This window comes from Barbus barbus (assembly GCF_936440315.1).
Source record: "Barbus barbus genome assembly, chromosome: 49".
Taxonomy (NCBI): domain Eukaryota; kingdom Metazoa; phylum Chordata; class Actinopteri; order Cypriniformes; family Cyprinidae; genus Barbus; species Barbus barbus.
The window spans coordinates 14,423,531-14,436,486 of NC_136727.1; the positions used below are offsets into that span (position 1 = coordinate 14,423,531).

The window sequence follows — 12,956 nt, forward strand, 5'->3', positions numbered from 1 at the left end:
CATTTGTGGCATCATATAAGGGCCACTTTAGACTCACAGCCACATTAGCCTATGCTTACTGTGCCATATCTTTGCCAAAACTGGCCCAAATATGTTTTAGGATAACTGGGCCACATTTGTGGCATCATATAAGGGTCAGTTTAAGCTCACAGCCACAATAGCCAGTGCTTACTGTGCCATATCTCTGCCAAAACTGGCCCAGATACGGTTCAGGATAAATGGGCCACATTTGTGGCATCATGTGCGGGCCACTTTAGGCTCACAGCCACATTAGCCAGTGCTCACTGTGCCATATCTTTGCCAAAACTGGCCCAGATACGGTTCAGGATAAATGGGCCACATTTGTGGCATCATGTGCGGGCCACTTTAGGCTCACAGCCACATTAGCCAGTGCTCACTGTGCCATATCTTTGCCAAAACTGGCACAAATATGTTTGAGGATAACTGGGCCACATTTGTTTTACACCCTGATTAGCCTTTGTCAATTGTGCCACATGTTTGCCAAAGGTTGACCACATGTGGTTGGCACTATTTGGGCCATATTTACTATTTACCACATGGGCCACTTTAGGGTCACATTCAGATTAAACATAGCCGTGAACACCACCTCTATACCTACAGAGGCCCACATATGATTTGATACATTTGGGCCATTTTTGCTATTTTGCATGTGGGCCACTTTGATCCATTTTGTATGGGCCATAAGAAGGCCAGCAGTGCCGTATCGTTGCCTTAAGTGGCCCACATCTGCATGCTATCTGGGTGGTGAGGGTGTGACAGAAGTGCAGGTCTGGTTGAGTGAGCAAGCTGTGATTAATCTGGGTGGAGGGTAGAGAGGAGAATCTGATGGTTCACATTGTTTAATTATGCAAGGAAATATTTGTTGCATTATTCAGTCATTTTTGGGGTGGCAGTCCTGGCTGATCATGGACAGTTAGGCAGGAGCAATGGAAACCCTGATGGTTGGTCGTATAATCTTGATGGCAGAAGTCTGCACAAACCGGAAGTTACTGTCAACTTTACTTCAGTATTGTGATGTATTTCCAACTAAAACAAAATACTGACTAGAGGGCAGAGGGTTTTATTTTACATGAACGGTATTGTTATTGTGGGCACTTCAAAATACATGACTAATTATAGATATTTTATAATCTGAATGTCTTAGATTTTTAGAGCGCACCTTAGCTGATTTTCCATCAACCAGATTACAACACAGGGCATTTAATGCGTAAAGTTTCGGTCAGGTTTTCTTATTGATCTGAACAAAAGCAGCAGACGGTCTGAATAAAAATGCAAGTTCAGTGCCACTAAGGTGGTGCTTTAGGAACAGCAGAAATACTGCGGTTACCATGGTTACTCCTGCACACATAGCAGCACTGCTCAAGCGCAACTTTAGGTGCGTCCCAAATTACATACGTATGCACTATTCTATGATGTTTTGTAGTAGAAATAATGCGAGTAGTGTGTTCACACTGAAAATTCCAAAGAGAAAAGTGCATTTTAAATACCCGAATGATGCACTTAAATAACTGAAAAATTAAGTGTGGAATGTTGGACACTTCATGAGGGAAGGGCTATCAGACTCTGATTATTAATGACAAAATAACTTTTTATAATTCATACACTACATGGTTGAGTACATAGTGCTTAAATAATGTATAAGTGCATAGTGTATAGTGCTTAAATAATGTATAAGTGCATAGTGTATAGTGCGTCATTTAGGACACAGTTTTTCTTTTTCTGACACCTGCTTGTCATGGAGGTCAAAGGAAGTCAAACACTATCATTTATTGAGATCAAAGCAGGAGATAAAAAAAGACAAACATTCCGGCTGTCTGCCGGCGTCAGTGTTACTTGAAATAAAATAAGTGTTAACTGAAATAAAATATACAAAAAAATGAACTTTAGCTATATTTAAAATTGAAATAAAATAACTGTATATACATTTATAAACATACAAAAAATTATAAAAACAAAACCAACTAAACAATGAAATTGATATCAGAAAATATAAAAATAATTCAAAATATTAACAAAAACTATTATATTAACTCATTGATATTAAAATAGCATTTCTTTACAATAAGGTGTCAGTGTAAGATATGCACATTGGGGGATGGACCTTCAAAATGCTAGGGCCGGCCCTGGCCGCAAATACTTATATGAGCGGTGTGTTATTCGGCATTGCTAAAGATGTTGGTTGTTGTCAGGGAATAATACACCTCGAAATGTCTCGACTGACCAATCAGAATCAAGTATTCCAGAGAGATGTGTAACAGCCTCAAATTAAATAACAGATGCAGCCAGATGATTTCTCTTAATGATCAATGCAGTCTACCAAGAGTAGTGCAAATGAGCATCACAAAGCGTTAAATACCTCAAATATCAGTAAACTGACTGTCGCAAACCTAAGTACATCACCTTGTATGAATCATTTAAATACTTTCCTCCCATAAATTTTGCTTCTGAAAATGAAACTTTAAAAAAATGCATATGTAATAAGGTCAGCAGCAAAAATAACAGTGCTAATGTTTCCCTGTTTTTTAACGCTAAAAGAGGGTTTGTGCTGACTCAAGCTCTTAGTAAATCTGGTTCTACAAAGGAAAATAACTCAATACAGAACTCAGGACTTGATTTGATCCATCAGAAAGTGATTTGATCATGAAAGCATGACCGAAATGAAAAGATGTTACACTGATGAAAAATGATGAACTTTTGTTTTTATGAATTTGCAGGCAGGACCAATACCATGAAGATGTTAAATTTAAAGTTAAATTTGCAACACAAATGCAAAATTTTTGTTCACTAGAAAACTGATGAACAGTATCAGGTATTGAATAAAAGGTTGTCAGGTACGTGGTTTGAAATAACCATGCTGAGCAGTGAAAATGTAAGTGCACTTTTTAAATGCTTCTTTCTGGATTTTTTTGGATTATTATTTTTTTTTCTGACATGAAGCCGCTTCAGAATGCCTCTAAAAATGTATTTTGCATTGGTGCAGCTAAAAAGTTATAATTTTGAACAATCTCCCGATTTTCAATATCGTAGTTCCTCTCCGCTGGGGAAAGCTTCCTGGAGAAGTATGCGCAAGGGTGGAGTCGGGGAGGCTCTCCATGGTATTGAGACAGCACTGCTCCCACGCCGGTGGTGGAGGCATCCACTTCCACTATGAATTGGAGTTGGGGTGCGGGATGTGAGAGGATGGGAGCAGTGCAGAAGGCCTCCTGGAGCTTCTTGTAGGTGGCTCAAGCTTACGAGTTCCAGGACAGAGACTTGGGTTTCTGACGGAGCATGGAAGTGAGGGGGGCTGAGGGGAGACTGAAGTTCAGAATGAACCTCCGGTAGAAATGCGAAGCCGAGGAATCATTGGAGTTCCTACTGACTGAGGCTGAGGCCTTCCCCTTGTCCATCTGGATCCCATCTGCACTGAGGATGTAGCCGAGGAACTGGACTGTGGGGTGGTGGAACTCACAATTCTCGAGCTTCAGGTAGAGGTGGTGTTTCCTGAGTTGACATAGGACCTGCGTTATGTGATGGCGATGTTCGGCCAGGTTCCAGGAGTAGATCAGGATATCGTCTATGTACACGATGACAAACCGGTGGAGGAACCCCCGGAACACCTCATTCATAAACCCCTGGAAGACGGACGGGGAGTTGGAAAGGCCATACGGCATGTCCTGATATTCATAGTGGCCTGAGGTGGTAATGAGCGCCGTCTTCCACTCGTCGCCTGTCAACTGTTTGGGGTACTGGCTCAGACAGAGCCAAAAACAACCAGAAATACTGGTTTAGCAAATACTGTTTTTTCTGCTTTTGCACATCCACCTGTGCTAATCCTACGTGAACAAAAGCTAAAGTATACAGTGAAATTGGTAATGAATAAAACTCCAGACATCAGTGTAAACAAACCAAAAAGCGTGGGAGCGTGTTTAAATGAGCCGTTTTAGGAGGGAGTGGTTGAGTCTTAACTTTTATAAAGAATATCTCTTTGGTTTTGAGACTTTAGTCTTTGCAACTTCAGGGATCTTATCTATGCACAAACAGCTTGTAACACTCCAAAGAGAAGGGAAAATTTGAAATCGCATCATATGACCCCTTTAAATATATAAAAAATGTTCAGTAATTTGGGTTTGGACTACACAAATCATTTTGTAACATTAACTGAAACAGCATGGGTGGATTCTGCGCTGCTACGACAGTAACAAGATAGAAAATATTGTGTATTAGGAACATACATTCAATTTATCAACTGTTTGGGGTAAAAACAACCAGAAATACTGGTTTCACAACATTTTTTCTGCTTTTGCACCCCCCCCCCCCCCAAACAGTTTTAATGTATTATAATATTTACTTATTAGTGGTTATAGCTTTTAAGAGAATGATGATTTATAACACACAGTGAACACGTTGCATCCACTTAAGTTACAATGGATTATATTTTTATATAGTTATAATGTATTTTAAGTCTCATATCTTGCCACCTTTCTTATGCTGCTTTACCATCAATGACCACTTATAAGTATAGTAATAGTAATAATTTTTTTCTCTCAAACAGCCATAAGATCAGATATCAGATCAGGTTGCTTTGAACTATTTTTATTGTAATATCAGTTTGATTATTTTGATGGTACCCTATAGACAGCTGTTGTTAAGTAAATCTGCAACTACATGTCAACTAGCAGTCATTGGAGTATTAGTAGTAGCCTATGTCTGCTAAATATATGCTAAAACTTTATTTTGATGGTTCCCCAACTGTCATGAATCTGGTCTATGAACTTCCGTTAACTCACCATCAGAGGTCACTCGCTCGCCACATGGACTCTTGCACCACACTAACTGTTCCACGCCACCTCAGACTACAATTCCCATCATCCATTGCACTGACGACACACACAACTGATTGCACTGATCACACACCCTACATAAACCATGGACTTCCTCTTCCTCTCTGCCGAGTATTGTATTGCGTTTATCAATTCCCTAGTGTTAGCTGCCTTACCGAGCCATTCTGTGTTTTTCTGTTTAGTTCCAGTATTGTTCTGCATCTATAACTCTCCTAGTTTTAGCTGCGATACGGAACCCTCTTTGTTGTCATAGTCTTGACTTGTGTTTTTCAAGTGTTTTGATTCTTGCCCGCGTTTCCTGGATTATCTCTCTGCCTTGCCCTGTTGGATATTGTTCGCCGATTGTCGACTCTCACTAGCCCTAAGATTGCTCTGTGTCTTGCCCGTACCATATCTGTTTGCCGTTGTTTGACCCTGCATGTTTATTGACTATGTTTATAAATAAAAGCTTGCACTTTGATCCGCACGTCTCACGTCTCGTTCGCCCCGTTACACCAACAGACAAACTGACTATAAGCTACTTTGCGAGTACGTCAACATTCTACCTACCCTAACCTTAACCCAAGCCTACTAATACTCTAAAGAGAGTTAGTTGACATGTAGTTGCAAAGTTGCTTATAGTCAATAGACTAAGTGGACATCAAAATAAAATGTAACCTAACATATAAACATTGCTTATTTTTTTTTTTTAAATTTAAAGTTGAAATTATTAATTTGCTCACATCAAAATTAATATTAGCCTCACAGGGAACACTCAAATAATACTCCACACCTAACCACATACAAGATGTACTGTAGTAAGGAACTATTCAGATCTTAAATAATGTCATATATAGTCCCAATATCAATGTAAAAGTAGATTTAATATGGTGTTCATTGTGTTATAAATAATCATAATTTTAAAAGTTATAAGCACAAATGTGTAAGCATTATAATGTATTATAATTGTTGTTATGATTATTTATAAGACAATATAACATTATTAGGGTTTTTATAATGCATTATGCATTTATTGTAATGTTATTATAAAGGTTTGACTGCACTGATTAATAAAGTGAAAATGTCTTAAACGTTTGTAAATCGATACCTGTTTAGTCTATGACAGATACACTGTAAAAAGTGAACAGTTGGATCAACTTAAAAATAATAATAATAATAATAATAATAATTTTCTAAAGAATTAGGTACATTTTCAAAAGTATTTTTTCATCTCCTAACCTCGTAATCCACAATGTAATATAATTACAACATGGTTTAAATAATTTTTTTTTTTAAATTTTTTATAATTAAATGATTTCAGTGTTGACAGTGAATGGTATTGGATACACACAATAATGACAAAACTAAGAATTTCAGTTTAAACTACTATGAAAATGCGTTATATTTATATCATTTTAAACTATGATGAAATCCAGCCTACTTGCGGCCTAAACTCCCACTTGCTGTTCTTGGCGTAAGCTCCTCCCACTTGGTTCGATTGCATCAAAAAGCATGCGGCTACACCACTGAAACTGATGTTAAATTAGCGTCTTTTATTAGTCTTGACTAACCCAACCCCACGTTAGTTGGCGGAGTTGGTGTAAATAGCCTTTGTCAACAAGGCGGGCTATTTGCACTTAGTGTAAATAGACACTCCAAAATATGGCAGGTTCCCTGAAGATGAGCGAGCATCATTGTTTAAGTCCATTTTGCAAGGAAACATTATTCCATTCAGTATTGACATTCAAGGTTTAAGTTTTTCACCTCATTTCTTGTAAGAATCAAATTCATTCTGGCAATAAAAGGGCTCCTGGAAAATGTTGCTATTATGTTCCTCAGCAACAAAACATCCCCACATAATGAGGAAATACCTTAGAGAGGATGTTCCAACCACAGGTGCAAACAAATTTCCAGTTCCACCACTACTTCACCAGTTGCTAGGTGAGAGAAACAGGTATTTCAGCAGGGAATACGTGAAGCAGTAAGATCGTAGTTGAACTCCCCAGAATGGGTACTAAAAACTTTTGGCAAAGGTAAGCAATTTTGTTCTTTGTTATTTTTTGCTTCACGTTATTTGTGGTGTTTACGTACAAAATCTTATTACAATCTTTTAGTAACTTGATGTGCTTTGAAGTTAAACTGACTGAAATCAAATTAGAACATTTAGCTGTGCTAATACTGAACATTTCTGCATTAATTAGAAGGTGATGTTAATATATATATATATATATATATTGTTGAGTGTCTTTCTATTTGTGCTACAAAAGGAAAACAGAAACACAAATGTAAGATGATTCAGAGGTAGAAGGCTGGTTTACCAGGAAATTAAATGCACCGATGCAAATCAGTTGCAAGCATACACTAGAATCTAGATAACATCTTCAAAATGCCTTACTGTCAAAACATGTACTGCATTTGATGAAGAACTTTTTTCTTGACTGTAATTCATGTATGTAATGTAATTCATAAATGTAATTTTAATCCACCTATAGACAAACACTTTCTCCCACTATTTACGAATATGACGACTAGCCTAGCATCAACTAATAGCCTACCATGCTTATCTGATTCAGAATGGTGGCAAAACAGAAGGCCAAATGGGAATCTGTAGAATTTACAAACAAATGACTCTAATCATCCAGTTTCTTTTATGAAACTTTTAAAAAGACTCACGTATACTTTTGCATTTTCCCGACCCGCTGTCCTCCAGCCTGCGACTTAGAAATCCTTCACATTGATGAATACTTCAATGATTCAACTCATACCCCTTTTCCACCAAGGCAGTTCCAGTGCTGGTTCGGAGCCAGAGCCTAGTTTCAAACCGGTTCTTTGTTTTTCGACACCCAAAGCACCAGCCCCGAACCAGTAAAAGCGGTTCGTAAGTAACACCAAAACATTGCTGGGCTAGAAGGAAGAACCGCTTGCGTCAGGAGCTGGGGGTGGGGTTACCGTGACCAACAAGACGAACAGAAACTTGGACCGCCATATTTGAAATAGCAGCTAAACACGAACACGTTTGATTCGCCGTGTTTGGATGCCGATGTAGGTTCGCAAAGCCATGAACATCAATAGCAACGCAACGTCCGCCATTGCTGATAGTTTGTTTAGGCTTGTCCAGGATAGATCGGCGCTGCACGGACCGTTCGGTGCGAGGCATCGGGGTGCTGCGGGAGCGACTGGAAAGCAGATGGCTCTTCATGCTTTTGGATTGCTCTCGCGGTGCTTTAGTGTGTTGTGTGCCGATCGATCGATCTGCGTGGCGCTGATGCACCTTGAACAAGCCTGTTGTGCCGCGCTATTGAACCGAAACATGAAACGTATTGTGACGTAAGACCTGGCTCTGTATTGGCTCTCTAGCCTGTGGAAAAGAAACCAGTTCTTAAAGGGCTCGCCAGTCGATCCAACTAAGAACCGGCTATAGCACTGGCTTTGAACTAGCACCTGGAACTGCTTTGGTGGAAAAGGGGTATCACTGGATCAGTTAAAGGATAGTCGTGGCCTAATGGATAGAGAGTTGGACTTGTAACCTGAAGGTTGTGGGTTCGAGTCTCAGGTCCGGCAGGTATTGTAGGTGGGGGAGTGAATAACCAACACTCTCTCCACCCTCAATACTACAACTGAGGTGAGACCCTTGAGCAAGGTACCGAACCCCAACTGCTCCCCAGGCTGCCCACTGCTCCAGTTATATGTTCACTACTGTGTGTACACTTGGATGGGTTAAATACAGAGCACAAATTCCGAGTATGGGTCACCATACTTGCCCAACCCTTCTCACAGAAAATGTTTGCAGTTGCAAATGTTTTGGTACTCATGTTTAATTTTTTTTGTTTGGAGCAACAACAAAAAAAACAGAAGAAAAGTCAAATCTGATACAATTCCACACAAAACCCCAAAAATGCACTAGACAAAATTATTGGCACCCTTAACTTAATATTTGGTAGCACCCCCTTTGGAAAAGATAACTGAAATCAATCGCTTCTTGTAACATGAATGAGTTTCTTACACCTCTCTACTGGAATTCTGGACCAATCTTTGCAAACTGCTCCAGGTCATTCAGATTTGAAGGATGCCTTCTTCCAACTGCTGTTTTGAGATTTCTCCACAGGTGTTCTATGAGATTCAGATCTGGACTCATTGCTGGCCATTTCAGAACTATCCAGCGCTTTGTTTGTAACCACTTCTGAGTGCTTTTTGAAGTGTGTTTCAGGTCATTGTCCTGCTGGAAGACCCATGATCTCTGGTGGAGACGCAGCTTTCTGAGACTGGCCATTACGTTGCGCCCCAAAATTCTTTGGTAATCATCCGATTTCATGATACCGTTCACACAGTCAAGGCATCCAGTGCCAGAAGCAGCAAAGAAACCCCAAAACATCTTTGAACCTCCACCGTGTTTGACTGTAGGGACTGTGTTCTTTTCTTTGAAGGCCTCATTTCTTTTTCTGTAAACGGTGCCATGATGTCCTTTACCAAAAAGCTCTACTTTTGTCTCATCTGTACGTTCTTCCAGAAGGATTGTGGTTTTGTCACATAAGTTTTGGCAAACTGCAGTCTTGCTATTTTATGCCTTTGTGTCGGAAAGTGCGAGCTGACACTGTTGTACCCGGTGTCTGCAGATCAGCTTGAATTTGTTTGGAAGTTAATCTGGGTTCTTTATCCACCATTCGAACAATCCTTCGTTGTAATTTTTCATAAATTTTGCTCTTTCGTCCACGTCCAGGGAGGTTAGCTACAGTGCCATGGGCTGTAAACCTCTTGATGATATTGCGCACAGTGGACACAGGAACATTAAGATCTCTGGAGATGGACTTGTAGCCTTGAGATTGTTCATGTTCATGTTTCACAATTTATTAAGTCTATTTATTAAGTTTATTAAGTCTTTACACTTCTTTCTTTTCTCCATGCTCAGTTTGACACACAACACAAAGGTTAAGTCAACTTTTCTTCGTTTTAACTGGTTGCAAGTGTGATTAAAATATTGCCCACACCTGTTACTTGCCACAGGTATGTCTAAATACAAATTACAGCACCATCACATGCTTGAAAAGCAATTATTTCTTACAATTTTGACAAGGTGCCAATAATTTTGTCCAGTCCATTTTTGAGTTCTGTGTGAAATTTGATCAAGTTTACAAAAACAATAAGCACGTTAATACCAAGACATTTGCAATTGGAACAATTTTCTAAGAGAAGTGTTGCATTTTCTGACAGAATTGCAAGGTTGCCGATATTTTTGGCTATGAATGTACATCTGACTCACTGAACTGAGCTACAAGCCATCTTTAATTGATGTCTATTTAAAAAAATTAAGCACATGGAAGTTCATGAAACCTAAAAAGATTAGGGCTAAAGGTTTGAGTTGGTAATAAATTACAGACCTTTTAAATAACACAAATCAACTGTGGTTTCACTGGGAAATACATTTTTGATCTGTTTCTCTTTTTTCTTTGCAGTTTGGCTCAGGATTGTGGTCCATTTATGCGGCACATTAAAAATACATTTATTCTGCTGCTCACATTAGCATTTTTATTTTCTGCTGTTGCTTATGTATCTGATTTCTCTTTTGAGACAGTTGCATTCTCTCTAACCTGGTTGACTAAAATCATGAATCAGACTCATAATAAGGCAATTAACAGCATGTATGCTGATCATACTCAAAAGGATTTATTAGCACCTTTGCCCAATCAACAAATCCAACTAAGAGGTACAACTGTTGCACAAACCACAGACATTCCTATCTATCATCATGTGGCTCATCCACGCAACTATCATTTCACTCTGGATGAACCTGATAAATGTAAGCAGGATCCGTTCCTGGTCTTGATGGTCCCTGTGGCCCCCCATCAGCTGGAGGCTCGTAACGCCATCCGGAGCACATGGGGGAATGAGAGCTCAGTGCAGGGAAAAGCAGTGCTGACTCTGTTCTTGGTGGGTTTGACTGGAGGAGCTGAAGCTCAACAGCAGCTGGAGGAAGAGAGTCGACAACACAGAGATTTACTGCAGAGCAGCTTTGTGGACTCCTACTTCAATCTGACCATAAAGACGATGGTGATCATGGACTGGTTGGCCACTCGTTGCCCTCAAGCAGCTTTTGCTATGAAGGTTGATTCTGACATGTACATAAACCTGGAGAACCTGATGAGCCTCCTATTGTTACCCAACACACCCAGACAGAACTACATCACAGGATATTTGATGTGGGACCGGCCTGTCATCAGAGACAAAAACTCTAAATGGTACGTGGCAGAGGAATTGTACCCTGAACCAAAATACCCGACGTACCTGCTTGGAATGGGATATGTTTTCTCCAATGACCTGTCAGAAAAAATAGTTGAGGCTTCCAAGGAAGTAAAGGCCTTTAACATAGAAGATGCATATGTGGGTGCTTGTCTGAAACAGTTGGGCGTTGCACCCTCATCTCCCCCAGACCCTTCACGGTTTAGAGCCTATCTGGGACAATATAATAGAGAAGATTTTTTCAGAGTTATTACAACAATCTTGGGATCCCCACAGCAGCTAATAGACATTTGGAAGGACGTAAAGAGGCCCACATAAAAGTACTGGAGCACAGACAAACAAAAAAGACAAACACATTTATGTTTCAAAAAAGACAGGAAACATGGTTTGTCTATTTAAGACCTCAGTAAATGAACATTTTTAAATGTCTGAATACTATTCTAAATACTGGGACTATGACGGGGGATTGTTTGAGGAGCTACTCACGCAAAATGCACTCTTGCGGAAGAATGTCTTGAGATTGAATTTCTTGTTTTTAAAGTTTAACTTCTTTTACCAGGAAATGGGGGTTTAAAAACAGCACTCATGCATGAGGCGCAAATTTCAAAGAAATCAGCAATGTTTGTTTACGTATAAAAATAAAAGCAGCGCAGTGGAACACAAAAACGCCTTTCGTTTTTGAAATTATCTAATGCTTGCGCAATATTACAGTAATCTTTGATAGGCTATATTACTACTTTTAAGTTAAAATTTAGTTATAGTATAGTTTAGTATATAGAATTAGCATAAAAGTATATACTGTATACATACACAAATTCCATATAATAACAACTTTAACTGAAAGGTTGAAATGTGTTCGCAAAGCAAAGGTATTTTTCATAAATCTCTGTTGGGGCAGGTTGTCAACTGGTGTCATATTTACCCTCTAAGTTGAAACTGAAAACTGATTAAGTTACCATTTCTGTTGGCCAGAACAAGGGTTTGATTTATGTGCATCATAATTTTTCGTCTTTATTGTTTCATGGGTTGTTATGCGTTTCATAACTGATTTACTATTTTAGTACTGCTGAAAAAAAAGGTTTTCCTAGATCAGTGTTCAATGTTCAGTGAAAACTTTAACTCAAATGTGCCTCACCAGCCTAAAAAGAGTATTTAGTGAAACTGCAGATTTGTAAAAATTATTTAAATGTATAAATGTATTTTTGTTTGTGAACTACGTTCTTACAGTCATTACTGCAAAATAAGGTTTCATTTTACTTTTAGGTTCATATTCTTAAACATGATCTCATCCTTGCATTTATTTTTGCTTTGGATAAAACTCTCTGCTAGATTTTTATAAGGAATTTTGTGATGCACTATTCTCAATTGTAGCCTCTCACACTGGATATTATGCAAATTAAGATACACCCAGTTTTGACTATGCTACAAGTATTGTGGATTAGATTACCTTTGCAAGGTACACAGCTGGTAATATGAACACATGGTTCTACATTTCTAAGCAATGTAATAGTTTCATCAAATCAGTAACTAATAGTTTTGGGCAGAAAAACTTCCTGTTTGAGAGGGCGACAGGCCAACTCATCACCCTCATTCCCTCCACAAAAAGCTAAAGCATTTCTCCGCTGGCTTTGGGATTACTCCAGGAAATAAACTCTGTGACCAACAAAAGTTTATGATTCTTAGACAATGAGTCCTAATTTCTACTAAAATATAGGCTAATCACTAGCCACCTTATTTGCATTCCTGCAGCACCTGATATGTAGCTCCATCAAGTGGTCACACAGTAACACAACATCCAAGGCATCTTTTATAACACACCAGCAAAACGATTTTCAGCATTAATTATGTTATTTGCACAGGAATGTGTCTTGCACAAGGGCGTAGTTTTGGTTTGAACAA

General features: G+C 39.0%; 1 protein-coding gene across 1 annotated transcript; it reads left to right on the forward strand.

Moving 5' to 3' along the window:
- Positions 1-6,775: 6,775 nt before the first annotated feature.
- LOC306867387 (beta-1,3-galactosyltransferase 1-like) lies at positions 6,776-12,727 on the forward strand. Its single transcript, XM_079413007.1, has 2 exons — positions 6,776-6,856; positions 10,274-12,727. Exons 1-2 carry the CDS (start codon positions 6,831-6,833, stop codon positions 11,373-11,375), a joined length of 1,128 nt encoding a protein of 375 aa, XP_079269133.1. The 5' UTR covers positions 6,776-6,830; the 3' UTR covers positions 11,376-12,727.
- Positions 12,728-12,956: the final 229 nt, after the last annotated feature.

Bases quoted from the DNA above. Each gene is read 5' to 3' on its own strand.
- LOC306867387 (XM_079413007.1), top strand. From the start codon at position 6,831: ATGGGTACTAAAAACTTTTGGCAAAG. The intron at 6,857-10,273 runs GTAAGCAATTTT...TTTTCTTTGCAG, and splicing joins ACTAAAAACTTTTGGCAAAG to TTTGGCTCAGGATTGTGGTC.